Source organism: Myodes glareolus, chromosome 7 (assembly GCF_982192425.1).
Source record: "Myodes glareolus chromosome 7, mMyoGla1.1, whole genome shotgun sequence".
Classification (NCBI taxonomy): Eukaryota; Metazoa; Chordata; class Mammalia; order Rodentia; family Cricetidae; genus Myodes; species Myodes glareolus.
This window is the reverse complement of record NC_142032.1, coordinates 84,450,218-84,466,767: the sequence shown is the minus strand read 5'-3', so window position 1 is coordinate 84,466,767 and position 16,550 is coordinate 84,450,218. Positions and strand designations below refer to the sequence as shown.

The following is a 16,550-nucleotide window of genomic DNA, read 5'->3' as shown; positions in this document are numbered from 1 at the left end:
TCTGGGCCCTGTTTCTGAAGTGCATGGTGTCTTCAGCCATAGGGACTTACTTTCTATCGCAGGGAGTAACCAAGGGCAAAAGCAGTAGGCTGTATGTTATGGGAGTCTCTTAGACAGCCTTGGCTAACAACTTAAAAGAGGGCTTCTCATGTCTAGCATTGGGTGTTTTGTTAGGTGTTGGAGAGAGCACCTTCAGGCCAAATGAGAAAAGTTATATTTATACAATGAATTTTGTTCATTATAAGTTGGTTGGTTTGATTGTTTTTTAGGTAAATAATTAATAGGTTGGTTCCTTGTGACCTTTTCAGCTGTCCATATTATTATTTTACCTTCCTTCGCATCCCTAAGGAGCCCTTCCTTTCCCTATTTCCCTTATCAGATCACTTACATCCTCTTTACCCTCTTCCCATCCGTTTCTATATTCACCTCCTTCCCTTCTTTAAGGAGTCCCATGCCCTGATCAGATACTTGCACCCTGCTATTCCCCTTTGTACTGACAGTGGTCTTGTTTTACTCTCCTGGTTTCTGCAGTTACTACAGGGTATGTACTCATATCTAAAGATTTGGGGCTAGGAGCTTTCAATAAGAGAGACTGGAGTGATTGTCTTTCTGAGTCTGGGGAATCTCACTTAATATGATATTTTCTAGGTCATTCCACTTATCTGTAGAGTTCATGATTTTGTTTTTCTTTACAGCTGAGTAGTATTCCATAGTGAATGTGTACCACATTTTCATTATCTATTTGTCAGTAGAAGGACATGTAGGTTGTTTCTATTTTCTAGCAACTGTAAAGACAGCAGCAGTGAACATGGCTAAGCAAGTATTAGTGGAGTAGGATGTCAAGTTCTTTGGGTATATTCCAAGAAGAGGTATAACTGGGTCATATGGTAGATTGATTTCTAGCTTTTTGAGAATTCTCCACACTGGTTTCCACTGTTTGCAACCCCATCAACAGTGAATGAAGCTTCCTTTTCCCACATCTCCTCCAGTATTTGTTGTCCATTGTTGGTATTTGCTATTCTGCCTGGTGTAAGATAAAATCTCAAACTTATTTTGATTTTATTTTCCTAATTGCTAGGACAGATGAACTAACAATTTTTCTTTTGAGAACTCTCTATTCAGGTCCTAGGCCAATTTTTTTCTAAATGGGTCATAGTTTTGTTGGTTGGTTTGGTTTGGTTTAGTATTTTACTCTTTGTTTTTTTTGAGTTCTTTATATATTTTGGATATTAAACCTTTGCTAGATGTATAGCTGGCAAAGACTCTCTCTTATTCATTCTGTAGGACTTCTTCTTCACCCGGTTGATTGCTTCTTTGGCTCTGCAGGAGTTTCTTAGTTTTATAATGTCCTGTTTGTCAGCTGTTAATCTTAGTTCTTAGGCAAATGAAGCCATCTTCAGGAAGTTCTTTCTTATATCTATATCATATACAGTACTGCCCATGTTCTCCTATAGAAGTTTATGATTGATTTTTTTTTTTTTTTTACTTCTCTGCTTATTTGGATCTTCAGCTTTTTTTCTGTAATAGGTATAAAGTATAATTTTTCAAAACGTGTCTTTGGAGAAAAGCTGATATTTTAGTCTCTCTATTTCTCTCTCTTTATTAAAAGTTTTTCAGGAATCACGGAGAAGATTCTTAACCCAGTGCCAACCAAACTCAAAGATGTACAGGAGCTCTTAAGACAGCTGCTTCCTCCTGACGCTGTGTTAGTGGGCCATTTCCTAGACTTGGATCTCAGAGTAATAAAAGTGTGTATCTGCTTTAAGATTTTATTCTCTAACAGAAAAGTGTATTCCATTTATCTAAGATGTAAAGACTTGGACTCTTAACTCCCAAGCCTCTTCCCTGTTTTTTTCTTTAGCATAAGGTGCTATTTATTCATTCTTTTTCCTCCTCAGATGATACACCCATATGTTATTGATACCTCGCTGCTTTATATCGGGAAGCAGAGCAGAAGATTTAAGCTAAGATTCTTAGCCAAAGTTATTTTGGGGTAGGTTTATACATGTTTTGATGTTGTCCTGGTATATTGTACATAAATTAATATGTGTTATCCAACCCAGTCTTGGTTGTCTCTCTCAATTTATAAACACTACTCCCTCTAATTCTTATGAAGTAAAGAAATTAAGGAATACAGTTGAACCTCACAGGGTAGGCATGTAATCTCAGCTATTTTGAAGATGGAGGTAGGAGATTCTCAAGTTCAAGAACTTCCTAGTTTCTAAAGTGATTTTAAGGTTATCTTGAGCAATTTAGTGAGACCTTCTCCAATTATGAAAAGTTTAAAAACAAATGTGTTTTGGTGGCAAGATGACTCAATAGGGAACAAGCCTTATGACCTATGTTTTATCCCTGGGAGAACTAACTCCTATAAGTTGTCCTCTGCCCAACCACACACACATACACACACACACACACACGCACACACGCACACACACACGCAAGCGCGCACGCACACACGTACATATGCACATTGTACACTCCTCACACATAAATGTAATTTAAAAAAATTTTTAAAGGAAGTTGTGACAGAACATTTACATATCATTTGTAAGACCCTATATTCAGCCCCTAGTACCATGGAATTTCAAAGTGTAGCATACTTAAATTGAATATGTCTTATAATTTTGAAGCATATAAGTGCATGTTCATTATAACATGATTCAAAATGGAAAGAAGAAAATTGTAGAGGACTGATTAAGTTATGGTTATTTATTATTCAAAGGAATATGATAAATCTGTGTATGCTAATATGGAAAACCCTAAGATATTACTTAGAATAAAATAGAGTTGTTGAGTAGGATCTATATATAGATATTGGTCAACATAAATATATGTGTATTTAAGATTTTTCATAAACAACCAAGAAAATTATTTAAATGTATAGATATTTTCATATGAATAAAAATCTTCTGGAAGGAAACTTTTAACTGATATAGCTAAGAGTGGGCCTGATCTTGGCTAATCTTTGATTCCTGTGGTATACTTCTGTGATCAAAGCCATCCCATGTTTTTGGATGTGCAGCACCTCTCTTGAGGCCTGGCAGTTGAGCAGGGAAAAGGAATCTTGATGGTTGTAGTACATATCTGAGTGTTACAATGGCGAAACTTTTATACTGTGGTTAAAAGAAATATCATTAAAAATATTCCCAGATATATACATTTCATCTTCATTTCTAGGAAGGATATACAGTGTCCAGACAAGCTTGGTCATGATACCATAGAAGATGCTAGAACAACTCTTGAATTAGTTCGGTATTTTCTTAAGTATGGGCCAAAGAAGGTTAGTATCTTTGACCAGTCCCTTTGGCTTTCTTAATATTATGAGACTGGATCAGACATCCATAGATCATTATTTCTGTTCCTACCTTTCTGTACAAAACTCGCAATGTGGTTAAGGTTAAAATTAAGACCCATATCACTAACATATTGACTAAGTGAATAATAAAGTCTCTGAAGTTGGTTTTTATCTATTTTTAAGTGTAGGCTATAGATTTTCTAGTTATATCAACTGGCAGTTGCTCTGAATAACTTGTTTCTAAATCTGTAAAATGGAAATATGTAGTTTGCTGGAATAGTATTGAGGGCAATTAACTAAATATAAAGCTGGTGACGATATTGTTTATGCTAATTAGTTTGCTCTCTAGGAATAGGTGCACATTCCATTGTTTGAGCAGTAGTTCAGTGGATATAGATTTGAAAAGGACAGTTTCAGAACGGCTTTGTGAAATTATTTTGTTGGTGGTTTTTTTGAGGCACTGTCTTACTGTACACCCAGGAGGTCTGTAACTTACTATGTAGATATGGCCCAGACTGGCTTCAAATTTATGGTGATCGTACTACCTCTTCCTTCCAAGTGCTAGGATAAAAGGACCTGTAGGGACAAAAATGTGGGGACAGAGTTTTGGTTGAAGGTAAACTGTAAAAAAAAGGTAAGATAAGTAATCAGATGATACTAAAACCGCATCTCTTTGGAGGCTGCACCAGACAGACCCTGCAGACCAGCTCAGCTCCTTAGGCGAGGAAAGTGAAAAGGGAAAGAGCAAAGAAGGGGGAAAATAAGCAGTAGAAGAGAAAACTAAGCAGGACGTGACTGTCATGCCAAATTGATACTGAGTATTAAATAAGGGTGGGATGAACATGCCGGGAGAGAGTCAAATGGGGATATAGAATATGAGAACTCTGATGGCCGGGGTTCAATTTTGCGTCACATCTCTTGGCTCTCAGAAACCTATGCCACCTGTGCCAGTTCCTCTGTGATAGGAGGTCCTATTCTCCTCTGAGTCTTTCTTTAAATGATTGAATTACAGGACTGGTTCTGTCTGCAGGCAGTACTTCAGAAGTGGAATTGCAAATGCTAGGAATACCTCTGCGTGTTCCTTCAATGTTGGGCTTGTGGCTTACGATTGATTCCACCCCTATATAATCCTTCCACTGTCCAGTGTGCTGCTTGGAGTCTTAGCTGTCTGTGAGGACACTGTATGAAGTGCTGTCACAAGATTCCCCTGATGGATATAGTTCCTTACTACTTTGTCCAGGGTGGAGGATACTGAGAGTCTCTCAGCTTCAGACTCACTGCACCACTGTGCTTCTCCACAGTCTGCAGCCTGGGCTCTGTTGCTCTGATCCAGATGCTGCACCTTGTTCCAAGTTATGCGCTGTGCTCTCCCTAAGGTCTTGATGGGTCCCCTGATCTATTGGATAATAGCAGAGGTGGGGAATTTTGAGTGTTGTAGAGATCTTGAGTTTTAGACCCCTCACCCTTCTGGAGCTGTCTGGGGGTTGCTGAGGCACTGACCTATGCTGATGGGTTTATGAAAACTAGGTTCAGCCTTTGCCATCTCTTCCCTGCTGCCCAGTATTCTCATTACTTGTTTCTACAATTGACATCAGGATAAATTCTTCCTGGAGCCATCAATCATGACCTGCTAACTGGTTATTATAAAACTGCATCTGCCAAGGCAGGCAGATCTCTGTGAGTTCAAGGCCAGCCTGACCTACAGGCTCCAAAGCTACAGAAAAAGCCTGTCTCAAAAAAACAGAAACAAACAAACAAACAAAACCTGCCTCTGCCTCTCAGTGTGCCAGTTCCTCTTTGGGCGCCTGACTGAATTGTACCTCCTTCACTCTTTAAGAATAGTTGTGATTTTTTAACAGACTATATTAACACATATGTTCTCTTAGAAGAGCTCAACAGTGGCTCCTCTGTGGGACAAACAAAAAATGGTTTGTTTTGTCATTTAGATTTATGTATTTTATGTTTATTTTATGTTTTTGCCTGTGTGAATGTCTGTGCACCATGTGCATGCCTGGTACTGGTGTAGGCCAGAAGAGGGGAATGGGATCCCTAAACGTGGAGATGGTTGTGAACCACCATGTGGGTGCTAGGAACTGAACCCAGGTTCTCTGTAAGAGCAGCACGTGCTCTTAACCACTGAGCCATCCGTTGAACTCCAATTTTTATTTTTGTTGTTGTTGTTTTTCGAGACAGGATTTCTCTGTGTAGCTTTGGAGCCTGTCCTGGAACTCGCTCTGTAGACCAGGCTGGTGTAAGCTCACAGAGATCTGCCTCTCTCTGCCACCTGAGTCCTGGGATTAAAGGCATGCATCACCACCTGACCTGACACAAATGTTACTTTTAAATAGTTATTTTATCTTACTTTCCAAGTGGATTCCCACTTTATGAACAAAAATAAATATCAATTATACTTTTGATAGTCTAATTTTGTATTGTTTTGTATTAATATACTGACTTTTTTGATGTTACAATAAAAGTTATTGTTTTTCATTTCTAAAAGTTATATGTTTTCAGAGAAATACATTTTAAGAGACTAAGTAAGGAATGATGAGCCAAAATTGCCATCAATTTTCACTCAGCCTCACTTGGCTCTTTTAAACCATCTTCATGTAACATTAGTACCTGGTGACAGGTTGTTGCTCTTGGCTCAGCAGTCATAAAACCATTTGATACTATTGAAGCCAGCGTGTGCCTGAGGCAGTGACACAGCCATGATTCTAGAGAAGCAGAGAATATCACTTAAGTGATTTTTTTTTTCCGCCTCAAATTCTGTACAGAAACTTAAATGATTTTTACCACTTTATTTTCTTATAGATTGCAGAGCTCAATTTGGAGGCACTAGCTAGCCGTGAAGAACTGAAAGCAGCCAGTCAAGGACCAGAAAAGAAGGGAGGACCTACTAAGCCCCCAAATATGAGGTAATGTTTTCCATTTCAAATAAGAGCAAAGGAAAATTAAGGATGTACTTACTAGTTTTCTGACTATGACCAATGTCTAAAATGATTTTTTTTAAAAAAAAAAAAAAGCAGAAATAATTGAACTAAGGATTATTACAAGTGAAGATAGAGCTTTTAATCCCAGAACTCAGGAGGCAAAGGCAGATGGTTCTCTGTGAGTTTGAGATCAGTCTGTTCTACAAAGAGAGTTCCGGGATAGCCAGGGCTATGCTGAGAGACCCTATCTTGGGGTGGTAGGGAAAGAAGAGAATGCTAGTCTTGTTGATATTTTTAAGTTAGAAAACTCAGCTTGTAGCCTTTAAAGCAGATTGGAGAAACACACACATCCACAGTCAGAAACAGTTTGATTTCAGACCATGATGAGTGTGTCAGATCCTTAGATTGTGACTTCAATCTTGATTGATAGCTTCAGGTATATTTCTTATTTATTTTCCCTCTTCTTAGAGTAACACCATCTAATTTGATTTTCTGCAATGATGAAATATTCTGGAGAATATGAAAACCACTGATCACATATGACTAATGCAGTTGATTAACTGGGATTTTAATTTTAATTAAATTTGTATAGCTAAATATTGCTACTGAGTACCATATTGACAAGCATTATAGGCACAAAATTTAACTAGCAAGTCATAACCTAAAAATGACTATTTTTATTTTAATCTCTTTAATTCTTTACAGTGTTTTAGAATGCCTGGACTCGATGGGTCAGAAACTCCTTTTCTTGACTCGGGATATAGATGAACTTTCTTCGTCTAGAAACTGTCTAACTATTAAGTGTTCTTCAAATAAAGAGGTGAATGACCTATCATATCTTTGTAGTAAGTGTAACACTTTGTATAACCCCTGGGAATGCCAAGAATTTACACCAGTAACCCTGGCTAACATGAGCAAGTCTGGCTTCTGCCTCAATCTTATGGAGCACGTTTAAGTCTGTTACTTCATAGGAGCAGAGCTGTTAGCTGTCAGTGTCTGCTTTCAAAGATCAGTGGGCTTGGCTTTGCGTGCCACTTAGAACTCCTGTTTCTGGTATATGGAGATGTTTATTTTGGAGCCTGGCTATATTTTTTTATATTTTATCTGTCATTGTTCTGTGTGTATGTAATATGAGCTCCAGTATTTATTTTTCTTCCCTACTCATTCAGCACTGGGATTATAAATATGCTGCCATTTCTGACTTTTTATTTATGTGTAGCCCAACTCAGGTCTTTGTGCTTGCTCAGCAAGCTGTTTACTTTCCTGAGTCCTGGAAATGTTCTCTTATTTGACAATTTATTAGCTATATTACTTTTTTCTTGGGATATATATGGGTATTTTGCCTCTGAGCCCATGCCTAGTACCTATGGAGCCCAGAAAAAGGTATCAGATCCTGAGATACTAGAGTTACAGGCAATTGTGAGTTCCCATATGAGAGCTGGGAATTGAACCTAGGGCCTTTGGAGGAACAGGGTAACAATTAAGTCACCATTTTGCCCTACAATTGCTCTTTGTTAATTTAAAATTCCTTAAGAGAATTTCATGTGTGAATACTATATTTCCATCCTTTCCTCTACCTCCTCCAACTGCCACATCAAATTAATATCCCCTTATTTAATATTATCATTTTATATATACACAAATTTATGTGTGTCCGTGTCCGTGTGTGTGTGTGTGTGTGTGTGTGTGTATCTCCCTTCTATTTAGTGTTGTTCATAAGTGTTTAGGGCTTGACCAGTTGGGGTTGGATAACCTATCAGGGAGCTTATCTATAAAGACTGATTCTGCTTCTCCCGGGTTTCCCCTATCCAGGCTGGCATGTCAGCTGGTGTTGTCCATATGCAGATACTGTTTAGGCAAGCGTATTGATGAGAGTTCATAGATAGAGCTTTTCGATCATGTAAGATGCTGTCTTACAACAGGCATCCCGGTGTTTTGTTCTTACAGGTTTTCTGTTCCCTCTCCTGAACCTTGGGTATAAGGGTTGTGTTGGAGATGTTTGAACTGGGGCTGGGACTCCACAGTCAATTTTTCTCTGCTTTCTGATCAGCTGTGGATTTGTGTAATAGCCTTCACCTGGTGGTATAGAAGCAGCTGCACTAACCTGGGGTTAGGAGAGTAAGTGTTCAGTCTGCAGTTAGAAAGTATACTGGTTTAGGAAAGTGGCAGTAATAGGTCCTCTTCTAGGATTCATGATCTCACTAACCATGGGCAAGTGGCTAGGTTTGTGGCCCCAGAGGTGAATTCTCTCCTACTGAATGGGCCCTAAATCCAGTTTAGACATCTGTTGATTACCCTCAGAATAAAAATGTCACTATTACACCAATAGAGATATCTTATCAGCTGTAAAGTCTGGAAAAAGATAATTCTAAGCTGTATATTTTAGTGGTGTTAGGATTTATAGATACATATCATAGTAGTTACTTACTACAATTTACTTTCTATAATAGCACACCTCTTCATGTGTAAGAGCCTTACAACCATATACTTACATTTCTTTCCTCCTAACCATAGCGCTATTGTTTTCATCACATCTTACTTCTGTATGCATTATAGAATCTAGTCTAATTGTTAATAATTTTGCTTTGGCTATGGATTATTTGAAGAGATTTTAGGGAGTGGAACAAGGTTCCGTGTATAAGTAGACTGGCTGCTTTTACAGAGGATCTTGTTTCAGTTCCAAGCACCCACATGGCAGTTCACAGCCATTTATAACTCTAGTTCCAGAGGATCTGACACCCTCTTCTGGCCTCCACCAGCACTAGAAACATAATGTCGTGCACATACATACATGTAGGTAAGCATTCATTCACATAAAAAAATAAAACTAGATTTTAGTAAGAAGACATAATAGGTATATTTACCACATGATTATCACATCTTGTGGTATTTATTCCTTTATATAAATCCAAATTTTAATATGAGCAGTAAAGAGTCTGTAGATACTAAATTCTTAACAGCTTTTGCATACTTAGTAATTTTTTTTTAGCTTTCAAATTTGGAAGATACTTTGGTTGACATTTGTTTTCCTCTGATATTTTAAAGGTCTTGTTACATGTCTTTTAGATTCCATGAGATTTTCTACCTTAGTGCCCTAGTTTTCTTTCTGTTTCTGTGATAAATACCATGACCCAAAACAACTTAGGGAGCAGAAGATTTATTTGATCTTACACTTCTGTGTCACAGTCCGTCACTGTGGTAAACCAGGGAACCTGGAGGCAGGAGTAAGCAGAGGCCATGGAGGAGCACTGCTGACTTACTGGTTTGCTCCTTGTGGCTTCCTCAGCTTGAATAGCAGTGCTCACAGGGCCGAAGCTCTCCAACACCTATCGCCAATCCAGGAGGTGCCCCACAGATCTGCCCATGGGCCAGTTAGACAGACATTTCTTTGAGGTTTCCTCTTTCTAGATGACTCCAGCTTGTACTAGGTTGACAAAAACGAAACAAGCAAAAATACAACCCACACTTAGATTATCATTTTTATAAAATTAGGAAAAAAGTACTGTTACTTCCAGTTTTATCTTTCATTACTTTTGTTTGAGGACTCCCATTAGGATTCTGAGGGTCCCATAGATCACTCTTGCTAATTTTCTCGTAGTTTCTTTCTTCCCCTCTTTTTTATTTTAGCTGTTTTTCATTGCTAATGTCTCCAGGCTCCATCATAACTTCTGTTGTATTTAATGTGATAATAATCACATCCAGTATACTTTTATTTCAGACATTGTAACTTTAGTCTTAAAAGTTAAATTGGCTCTATTATATCTCCCATGCCTCTAATAAAAGACTCAGACTTTCCTCTCAATTCTTTCTTCTGGAATATAGTTACAAGAACTATTTTAACATCCTTACATATTTGATCATCTATGTAACTTTCAGATTAGTTTTCAGTGATCTGTATCCTTTCAAATTATGTTTTCATGCCTCTTTACATGTCTGGTGGTTTTGTTTGTTTTGCATAGCAGATACAATAAATTTTACTTTATTGGTATCATGTAGTTTTATGTTCTTGTAAATATTTGTGAGTTTTGTTTGAAAGATGGTAGTTTTATGGAAACACTGTTCCTTTTGGCTCTTGTATTTAACATTTTAAAGTAGAACCATGACAGTTTTTACCCCACTACTGTTGTAAAAGAAAACTTCATGCTTAATGCTACAAGAGTCATGAGATCTTGTGCTCTGGTTTGGATAATTCTGAACTATTTCTCATCCTATGTGAGATTTTGGAAATGTCCCTTGCATTCCTTTTGGATTTTTTTTCCTTGTGGGCCTTACATAGTTTACTTACATAGATACAATCAAGAATATTTGAGGGTTAAATCTCTTTGCAGGTCTCTGGTGTTCTATGTGTAGCTCTTTACTCAGTGATATTCAAGCCAGCAGATTTCCCTATTTCTCTGTAGCCTGGAAATGTTCTCTAGGTGGCAAGCTGGAGAGATTACAGTGTTCTTGTGTTCATGAGATTATTATCCTTTTCTAATTTCCTGAGAATTATCCCCCACATGCTTTTTCTGATCACCCCCCACCTGACATAGACCTTAAGGGTTTTGTGAGCATCATCCATGTGTGTGTACATGGTTGCAGGTATGTGCATGCATGTGTGTGTACATGCATGTGTGGCTAGAAAACTTCAGGTGTTACCCCTTAGGTGCTTTCTACCTTTTGTTTGATAGACTCTTTCATTTCAGAGGCCGTAAGAGCTTTGCCAAGCAGACTAGACTAGTTAGCTGGAGAGCTTCCAAGTTTCTGCCTGCCTTTGCCTCCAATCTCACTGTCATTGGGATTCTTTTCAAGCATAAGCCACTTCCACTAGTATTTTATGTGGATTCTTGGTATTGAACCTGGATTTTTATACTTGCTAGGAAAGTGATTTACCAACTGAGCCATCTCCCAGTCCTCATTATTCCCCCACCCCAGGGAGTCACATGACTTTTTTAAAAAATATTGTTTTTATTGAGCTACGTGTTTTGTTTTTTTTTTTTTTTCTGCTCTCCTCCCTTCCTCTCCCCTCCCCTCCTACCTTCTCCCATGGTCCCCATGCTCCCAGTTTACTCAAAAGATCTTGTCTTTTTCTACTTCCCATGTACATTAGATCCATGTATGTCTCTCTTAGGGTCCTCTTTGTTGTCTAGGTTCTCTGGAACTGTGAATTGTAGGCTGGTTTTCTTTGCTTTATGTCTAAAAACCACTTATGAGTGAGTACATATGATATTTGTCTTTCTGGAATTTGGTCTCAATATGATGTTTTCTATATCCATCCATTTGTCTGCAAATTTCAAGATGTCATTTTTTTTTTCTGCTGTTTAGTAAGTACTCCATTATATAAATGTACCACATTTTCCTTATCCATTCTTTGGTCGAGGGGCATTTAGGTTGTTTCCAGGTTCTGGCTATGACAAACAATGCTGCTATGAACATAGTTGAGCACATATCCTTGTGGTATGACTGAGCATCCTTTGGGTATATACCCAAAAGTGATATTGCTGGGTCTTGAAGTAGGTTGTTTCCTAATTTTCTGAGAAATCACCATACTGACATCCAAAGGGGCTGTACCAGCTTGCACTCCCACCAGCAATGCAGGAGTGTTCCCTTTACCCCACATTCTCTCCAGCATAAGTTTTCATCTGTGTTTTTGATCTTGGCCATTCTTACAGGTGTAAGATGGAATCTCAGAGTTGTTTTGATTTGCATTTCTCTGATGACTAAGGATGATGAGCATTTCCTTAAGTGTCTTTCAGATTTTAGAGTCCTCTGTTGAGAGTTCTCTGTTTAGGTCTGTACCCCATTTTTTTTTTTGTATTGGTTTATTTGTTCTTTTGATGACCAACTTGTTGAATTCTTTGTATATTTTGGAGATCAGACCTCTGTCTAATGTGGGGTTGGTGAAGATCTTCTCTTATTCTGTAGGCTGCCATTTTGTCTTGTTGACTGTGTCCTTTGCTTTACAGAAGTTTCTCAGTTTCAGAAGGTCCCATTTATTAATTGTTTCTCTCAAGTGCCTGTGCTACTTGGGTTATATTTAGGAAGTAGTCTCCTGTGCCAATGTGTTCAAGTGTGCTTCCCACTTTCTCTTCTATGAGGTTCAGTGTGGTTCGTTTTACCTCATTATTTTTTTAATGGACTTTGATTTTTAGGGAACTTTTAGTCCATGGCAAAATTGCATGGAATGTGTATTTTCCATTTATCTTCTGCCTCTACATGTGCAACTTCTGCCACAATCAACAGTCTACACTAGATTTTGTTGTCATCAGTATATCTATACTGATACATCCTAGTCACCCAAAAGTCCATCATTTACATTAGTGCTCACTTTTGGTGTTATATATGCTATACATTTTGACAATGTTTGTTGACATATATGTCCCACTATATATAGTTCCACTACCCTAAATATCTTAGGATAAGTGTGCTTTCTAATTCATTCTCCCTCTCTCCCTAGAAACCACTGATCTTTTCGTTGGCTCAATAGTTTTGCCTTTTCTAGAGTATCACATAGTTGTAATCATATATTAAGAAACCTTTTAGATAGTTTTATTTTATTTAGAAATGTGAATATTTCTTCCATGTCTTTTCAATGCTTTTAATGTTTTCTGTTTTTAGTGTCTGAGTAATGCTATACTCTTCATTCACCCACTGATAGATATAGCTTGATTATTTATAAGTTTTTAGCACTTACAGACAAAGCTGCTATAAATATATGCAGCTTTTGGATGGATATAAGCATTTAGATACTACATTTAGACAGTTGCATTTGTTTAATAGTATCCCATAAGTTTCTTGATAATGTCACATAAATCCCTTAACTTCACCTCAGCTGTTCTTTATTATCTTTTGACTCAATCATTGTACATGACCTGCTTTCATCTGCCTGATTAAATCCATTCCTATGTGATTTTGCAGTGCTATTTTTTAAAATTTTCCAATCCAGAATATTGTTTTTTTATCATTTCTTTGTTAGTATTCTCATTTGCTAATGTATCATTTTCATGATTTAGTTATCCATGTTCAAGCATCTTTATGACAATTCTTTTAGCCCCTTAAGCATTTTTAGACATTTAATTAGCCTTATGAGTCTGCAGTTTTCATATCCATGGAGTCAACCAACCATGAATCGGAAATAATAAGGAAAAGAATGGCTGAACACATGCAAACTTTTTTCTTTCTTAATGTTCATTAACAGTGCAGTAGAAAAGCTATTTACATATTTACATAGCATGATATTCTCTTCAGTGATATAAGTAATCTAGAGATAGTGACTCAGTATACAGGAGAGTGTATTCAGATCTAGAGTGCAAACAGTTCTCCACTTGTTGTTGGCGACCTGGAGCCTACCATAGTGGTGTAATCGCGACATTCAGAAGACAGGCATTCACAAGTCTTCATACAGCTACACTTTTCCAGATTCAGTTTATGGAATTATATTGCCTTTTTAGGCTAAGTTTCCCTGCATCTTTGTATGCTTTGTGATTTTGTTACTAAAACTTAGACATTTAAAAAAATAAACAGTTCTGGTCTGAAGAGCTGACTCAGCAGATAGAGCACTTGGCCTACAAATATAAGTGCCAGCATTCAGATTCCAAGAACCTTGTATTATAGTTTTGTTCTGTTGTTATGCCCAAAAGTAGTAACCTAGGGAAGGAATAGATGATTTCAGCTTACAGGTTATATAGTCTATTATTGAGGGAAGTCAAGGCAGGAACCTGAAGTAGAAACCCTGGAGGAATGCTTCTTGCTGGTGTTCTCCAACTGATGTTTAGCTTTCTTATATATCCTAGGACTACCAGCCCAAGGAATGGTGTCATCCAAGTGTGCTGGGCCCTCCTACATAAATTAACAAGACAATTCCTCAGACATGCCCATAGAGGAGGTTTTCCTCTCATGACCATAGGTTATGTCAAATTGAAGATTAAAGATGACAGGAACACCATCTAAAAGCCAGGTGGGCCCAGTGGGGAGTGGGGAGAGGCAGACATAAAGATGCCTGGATCATGCTGGGTTGCCAGAATAGCTGAAACTGAGAGCCCCAGGTTCAGTGAAATACCTTACTTCAAAGTGACTGAGGAAGACACTCTAATATCAACCTCATGCATCCACACCAATATGCACACATGTGCACATGCACCTGCACACATATGTACCATAACATGAAAGCTTGTATACACCTATATATACATAAAGAAAGAAAGAAAAATAACCAGTTATGATTTTATGAACTGTTTCATGCAGTATCTCAATACTCCAGGATTTGTGTTACCTGCAATTTTGCATTTTTAACTGTCTCAAATTTTCTTGGTAGTTTGTTGCTGCCTATTTTTTACAGCACAGAATCTCTTATACCTCGTGGCATCTTCCTTTGGAACTGCATCTCTAACATGCCATAATAGTCAGTTTGTAATGATTTCTCAGAAAGTCCTGTACTCCTGTCAGCTCTTCAAGTCAGATGAGAAGAAGCCAGTTTCTCAGGCAGCGCCCAGGTTTTCCAGAATATTGGGCACATAGATTTGCATTCCAAGAGAGAATTTCTGGAGTGAGAAGTTATCCTCCCATGAAGTCTGTGTTGATTCAGAGGGAGAAAGAAATGGGAACACAAAGTATTGCAGTGCCATTGCCATTCACTAGAATGTCTTACCTCCCAAGAACTGGGAGTTAGAGGCATATACCCACCACTCTCAACTTTCCAATACTTGGAACTTAGGGGGTTGTTGGTTTGTTTGAGACTAATTTATGGTGTCAGGGAGAGGAGAGGAACTTATAATCTTGTTAGGAAAGGTTGACATTTGCCATCTCTCTCGGCAAGAGCTGTAATTTACCTTTTTATTTTCATTTTTGCCACATCTAACAAGGGTACCACCCTTTTTTCTATATATTTCATTCTGCTTTCTGGCTGCCAGGCTTTTAGCCGTATCAAAGTTGTGACATTTGCATTAAGTTGGACTTCTTTCTAAGGCTGCTTCTGTTTTATACTTCATCTAATTCTTTCAGGCACATTGATTCTCCTCCCCACTACCTACCCTCATCGCTAATGACTTTCTTAAGCCTCCTTTATTTTCTTTATTTACTGATTTGCAACAATGTGTAATGTTGAGGGCCTCTGTTGGAATTTATTTTCTTACAAGTGATTTGAAAGTTTGTGGTAATCACTCTCTTGGTAATATTTAAAGTATGGGTCACATATGTTATGCATTACCTTTATGGCTTTTATGTGATACTAGAGGGTTAAACCCAAACTCTTGTATATGGTAAGAGCTGTTCCATTATGCTATATCCCAAGCCCTTTTTATTTTGATACAGGGTCTCACTAAGTTGTCCAGCCTGACTTTGAATTCAGTCCATAACCTGGTCTTAAATTTGCTATCCTCAGCCTCTATGTGGTTGAGATCATAAACCTGTGCCTCCAGGCCCTGTTGCAAGCTACCTTTAGAAAGAAACCAAGTCCTTTTCACTGTGTAGCTCTGGCTGTCCTGGAACTCGCTCTGTAGGCCAGGTTGTCCTCAAACTCACAAGAGATCCCTGTATTGAGTTGCCAGGATTAAAGACGTGAGCCATCAGTGCCTGGCTCAGTTGTTAGATTTTTAATTCATTGGGTTAGGGAGGTTCCCTCTGTCCTGGATTTTCTGAGTTTTGATATTGAAATTTTCCTTAAGCTTTGTCTGCATAAGTGAGTACGGTCATGCAGTTAATATGACAGTACATGTTGACTTTCAAATATGGACCCAGCCTGATATCCTTGAAAAAACTGCTTCTGTTGTGTAATTCTTTTCTAAGCATTGATGAACTATTTGTGACACTGTCAGAAAGGAAAGAAAGAAACCAAGTCTTATGTCCCTAGAAGGTTGTGTTGTTCCCGAGGTTCTCCAGTTCCAGGCTGATGTGTGATGTGGATGTAACAAGCTCCCCTTCCATCTCCCTGCTTCAGAAACTCATTACATATGTTATTCTTGGACAGAGGACATAGTATATCACACTGGAAAGGATGGATATTATGCTGGGTCTTAGCCAGATGGCCAAGAAGCAGTAATTTAGTGACTTTTCTAGGAGACTGTGTGTTGTTACCATTCTCCTTTGGATCTGGAAGTCAGCTATGTACCTCTTTGGGGTATAAGTAAAAGGCAACTATTTATATTACTGTGGCTCGTGGAGGGAGTTGAGTGAGTACTAGGTTCCTAACTCATTTAGTCTATGCTGTTTGTTCTCTTCAGGTGCTTGAAGAAGCCAGAGTGGAAGTCCCTTTGTTTCCCTTCAGCATTGTGCAGTTCTCTTTTGAGCCCTTTTCACCCATCTTTGCTGACGAGGTGAAGCAAAGTGTAAGTAGATGGATTCTG

The 16,550-nt window shown here is 38.1% G+C and overlaps 1 protein-coding gene across 8 annotated transcripts in view; it reads left to right on the top strand.

Moving 5' to 3' along the window:
- Rexo5 (RNA exonuclease 5) overlaps positions 1-16,550 on the top strand; it is a 57,689-nt gene that overhangs the window by 26,348 nt on the left and 14,791 nt on the right. For 7 of the 8 annotated variants that reach the window (XM_087908517.1, XM_087908520.1, XM_087908516.1 and 4 more), the window contains 6 exons: positions 1,610-1,748; positions 1,899-1,993; positions 3,181-3,283; positions 6,113-6,216; positions 6,937-7,051; positions 16,428-16,532. In XM_087908517.1, coding sequence (XP_087764643.1) covers positions 1,610-1,748; positions 1,899-1,993; positions 3,181-3,283; positions 6,113-6,216; positions 6,937-7,051; positions 16,428-16,532 — 661 coding nt within the window. The remainder of the gene's footprint in view (positions 1-1,609; positions 1,749-1,898; positions 1,994-3,180; positions 3,284-6,112; positions 6,217-6,936; positions 7,052-16,427; positions 16,533-16,550) is intronic. The other variant, XM_087908522.1, reaches the window with a different exon arrangement.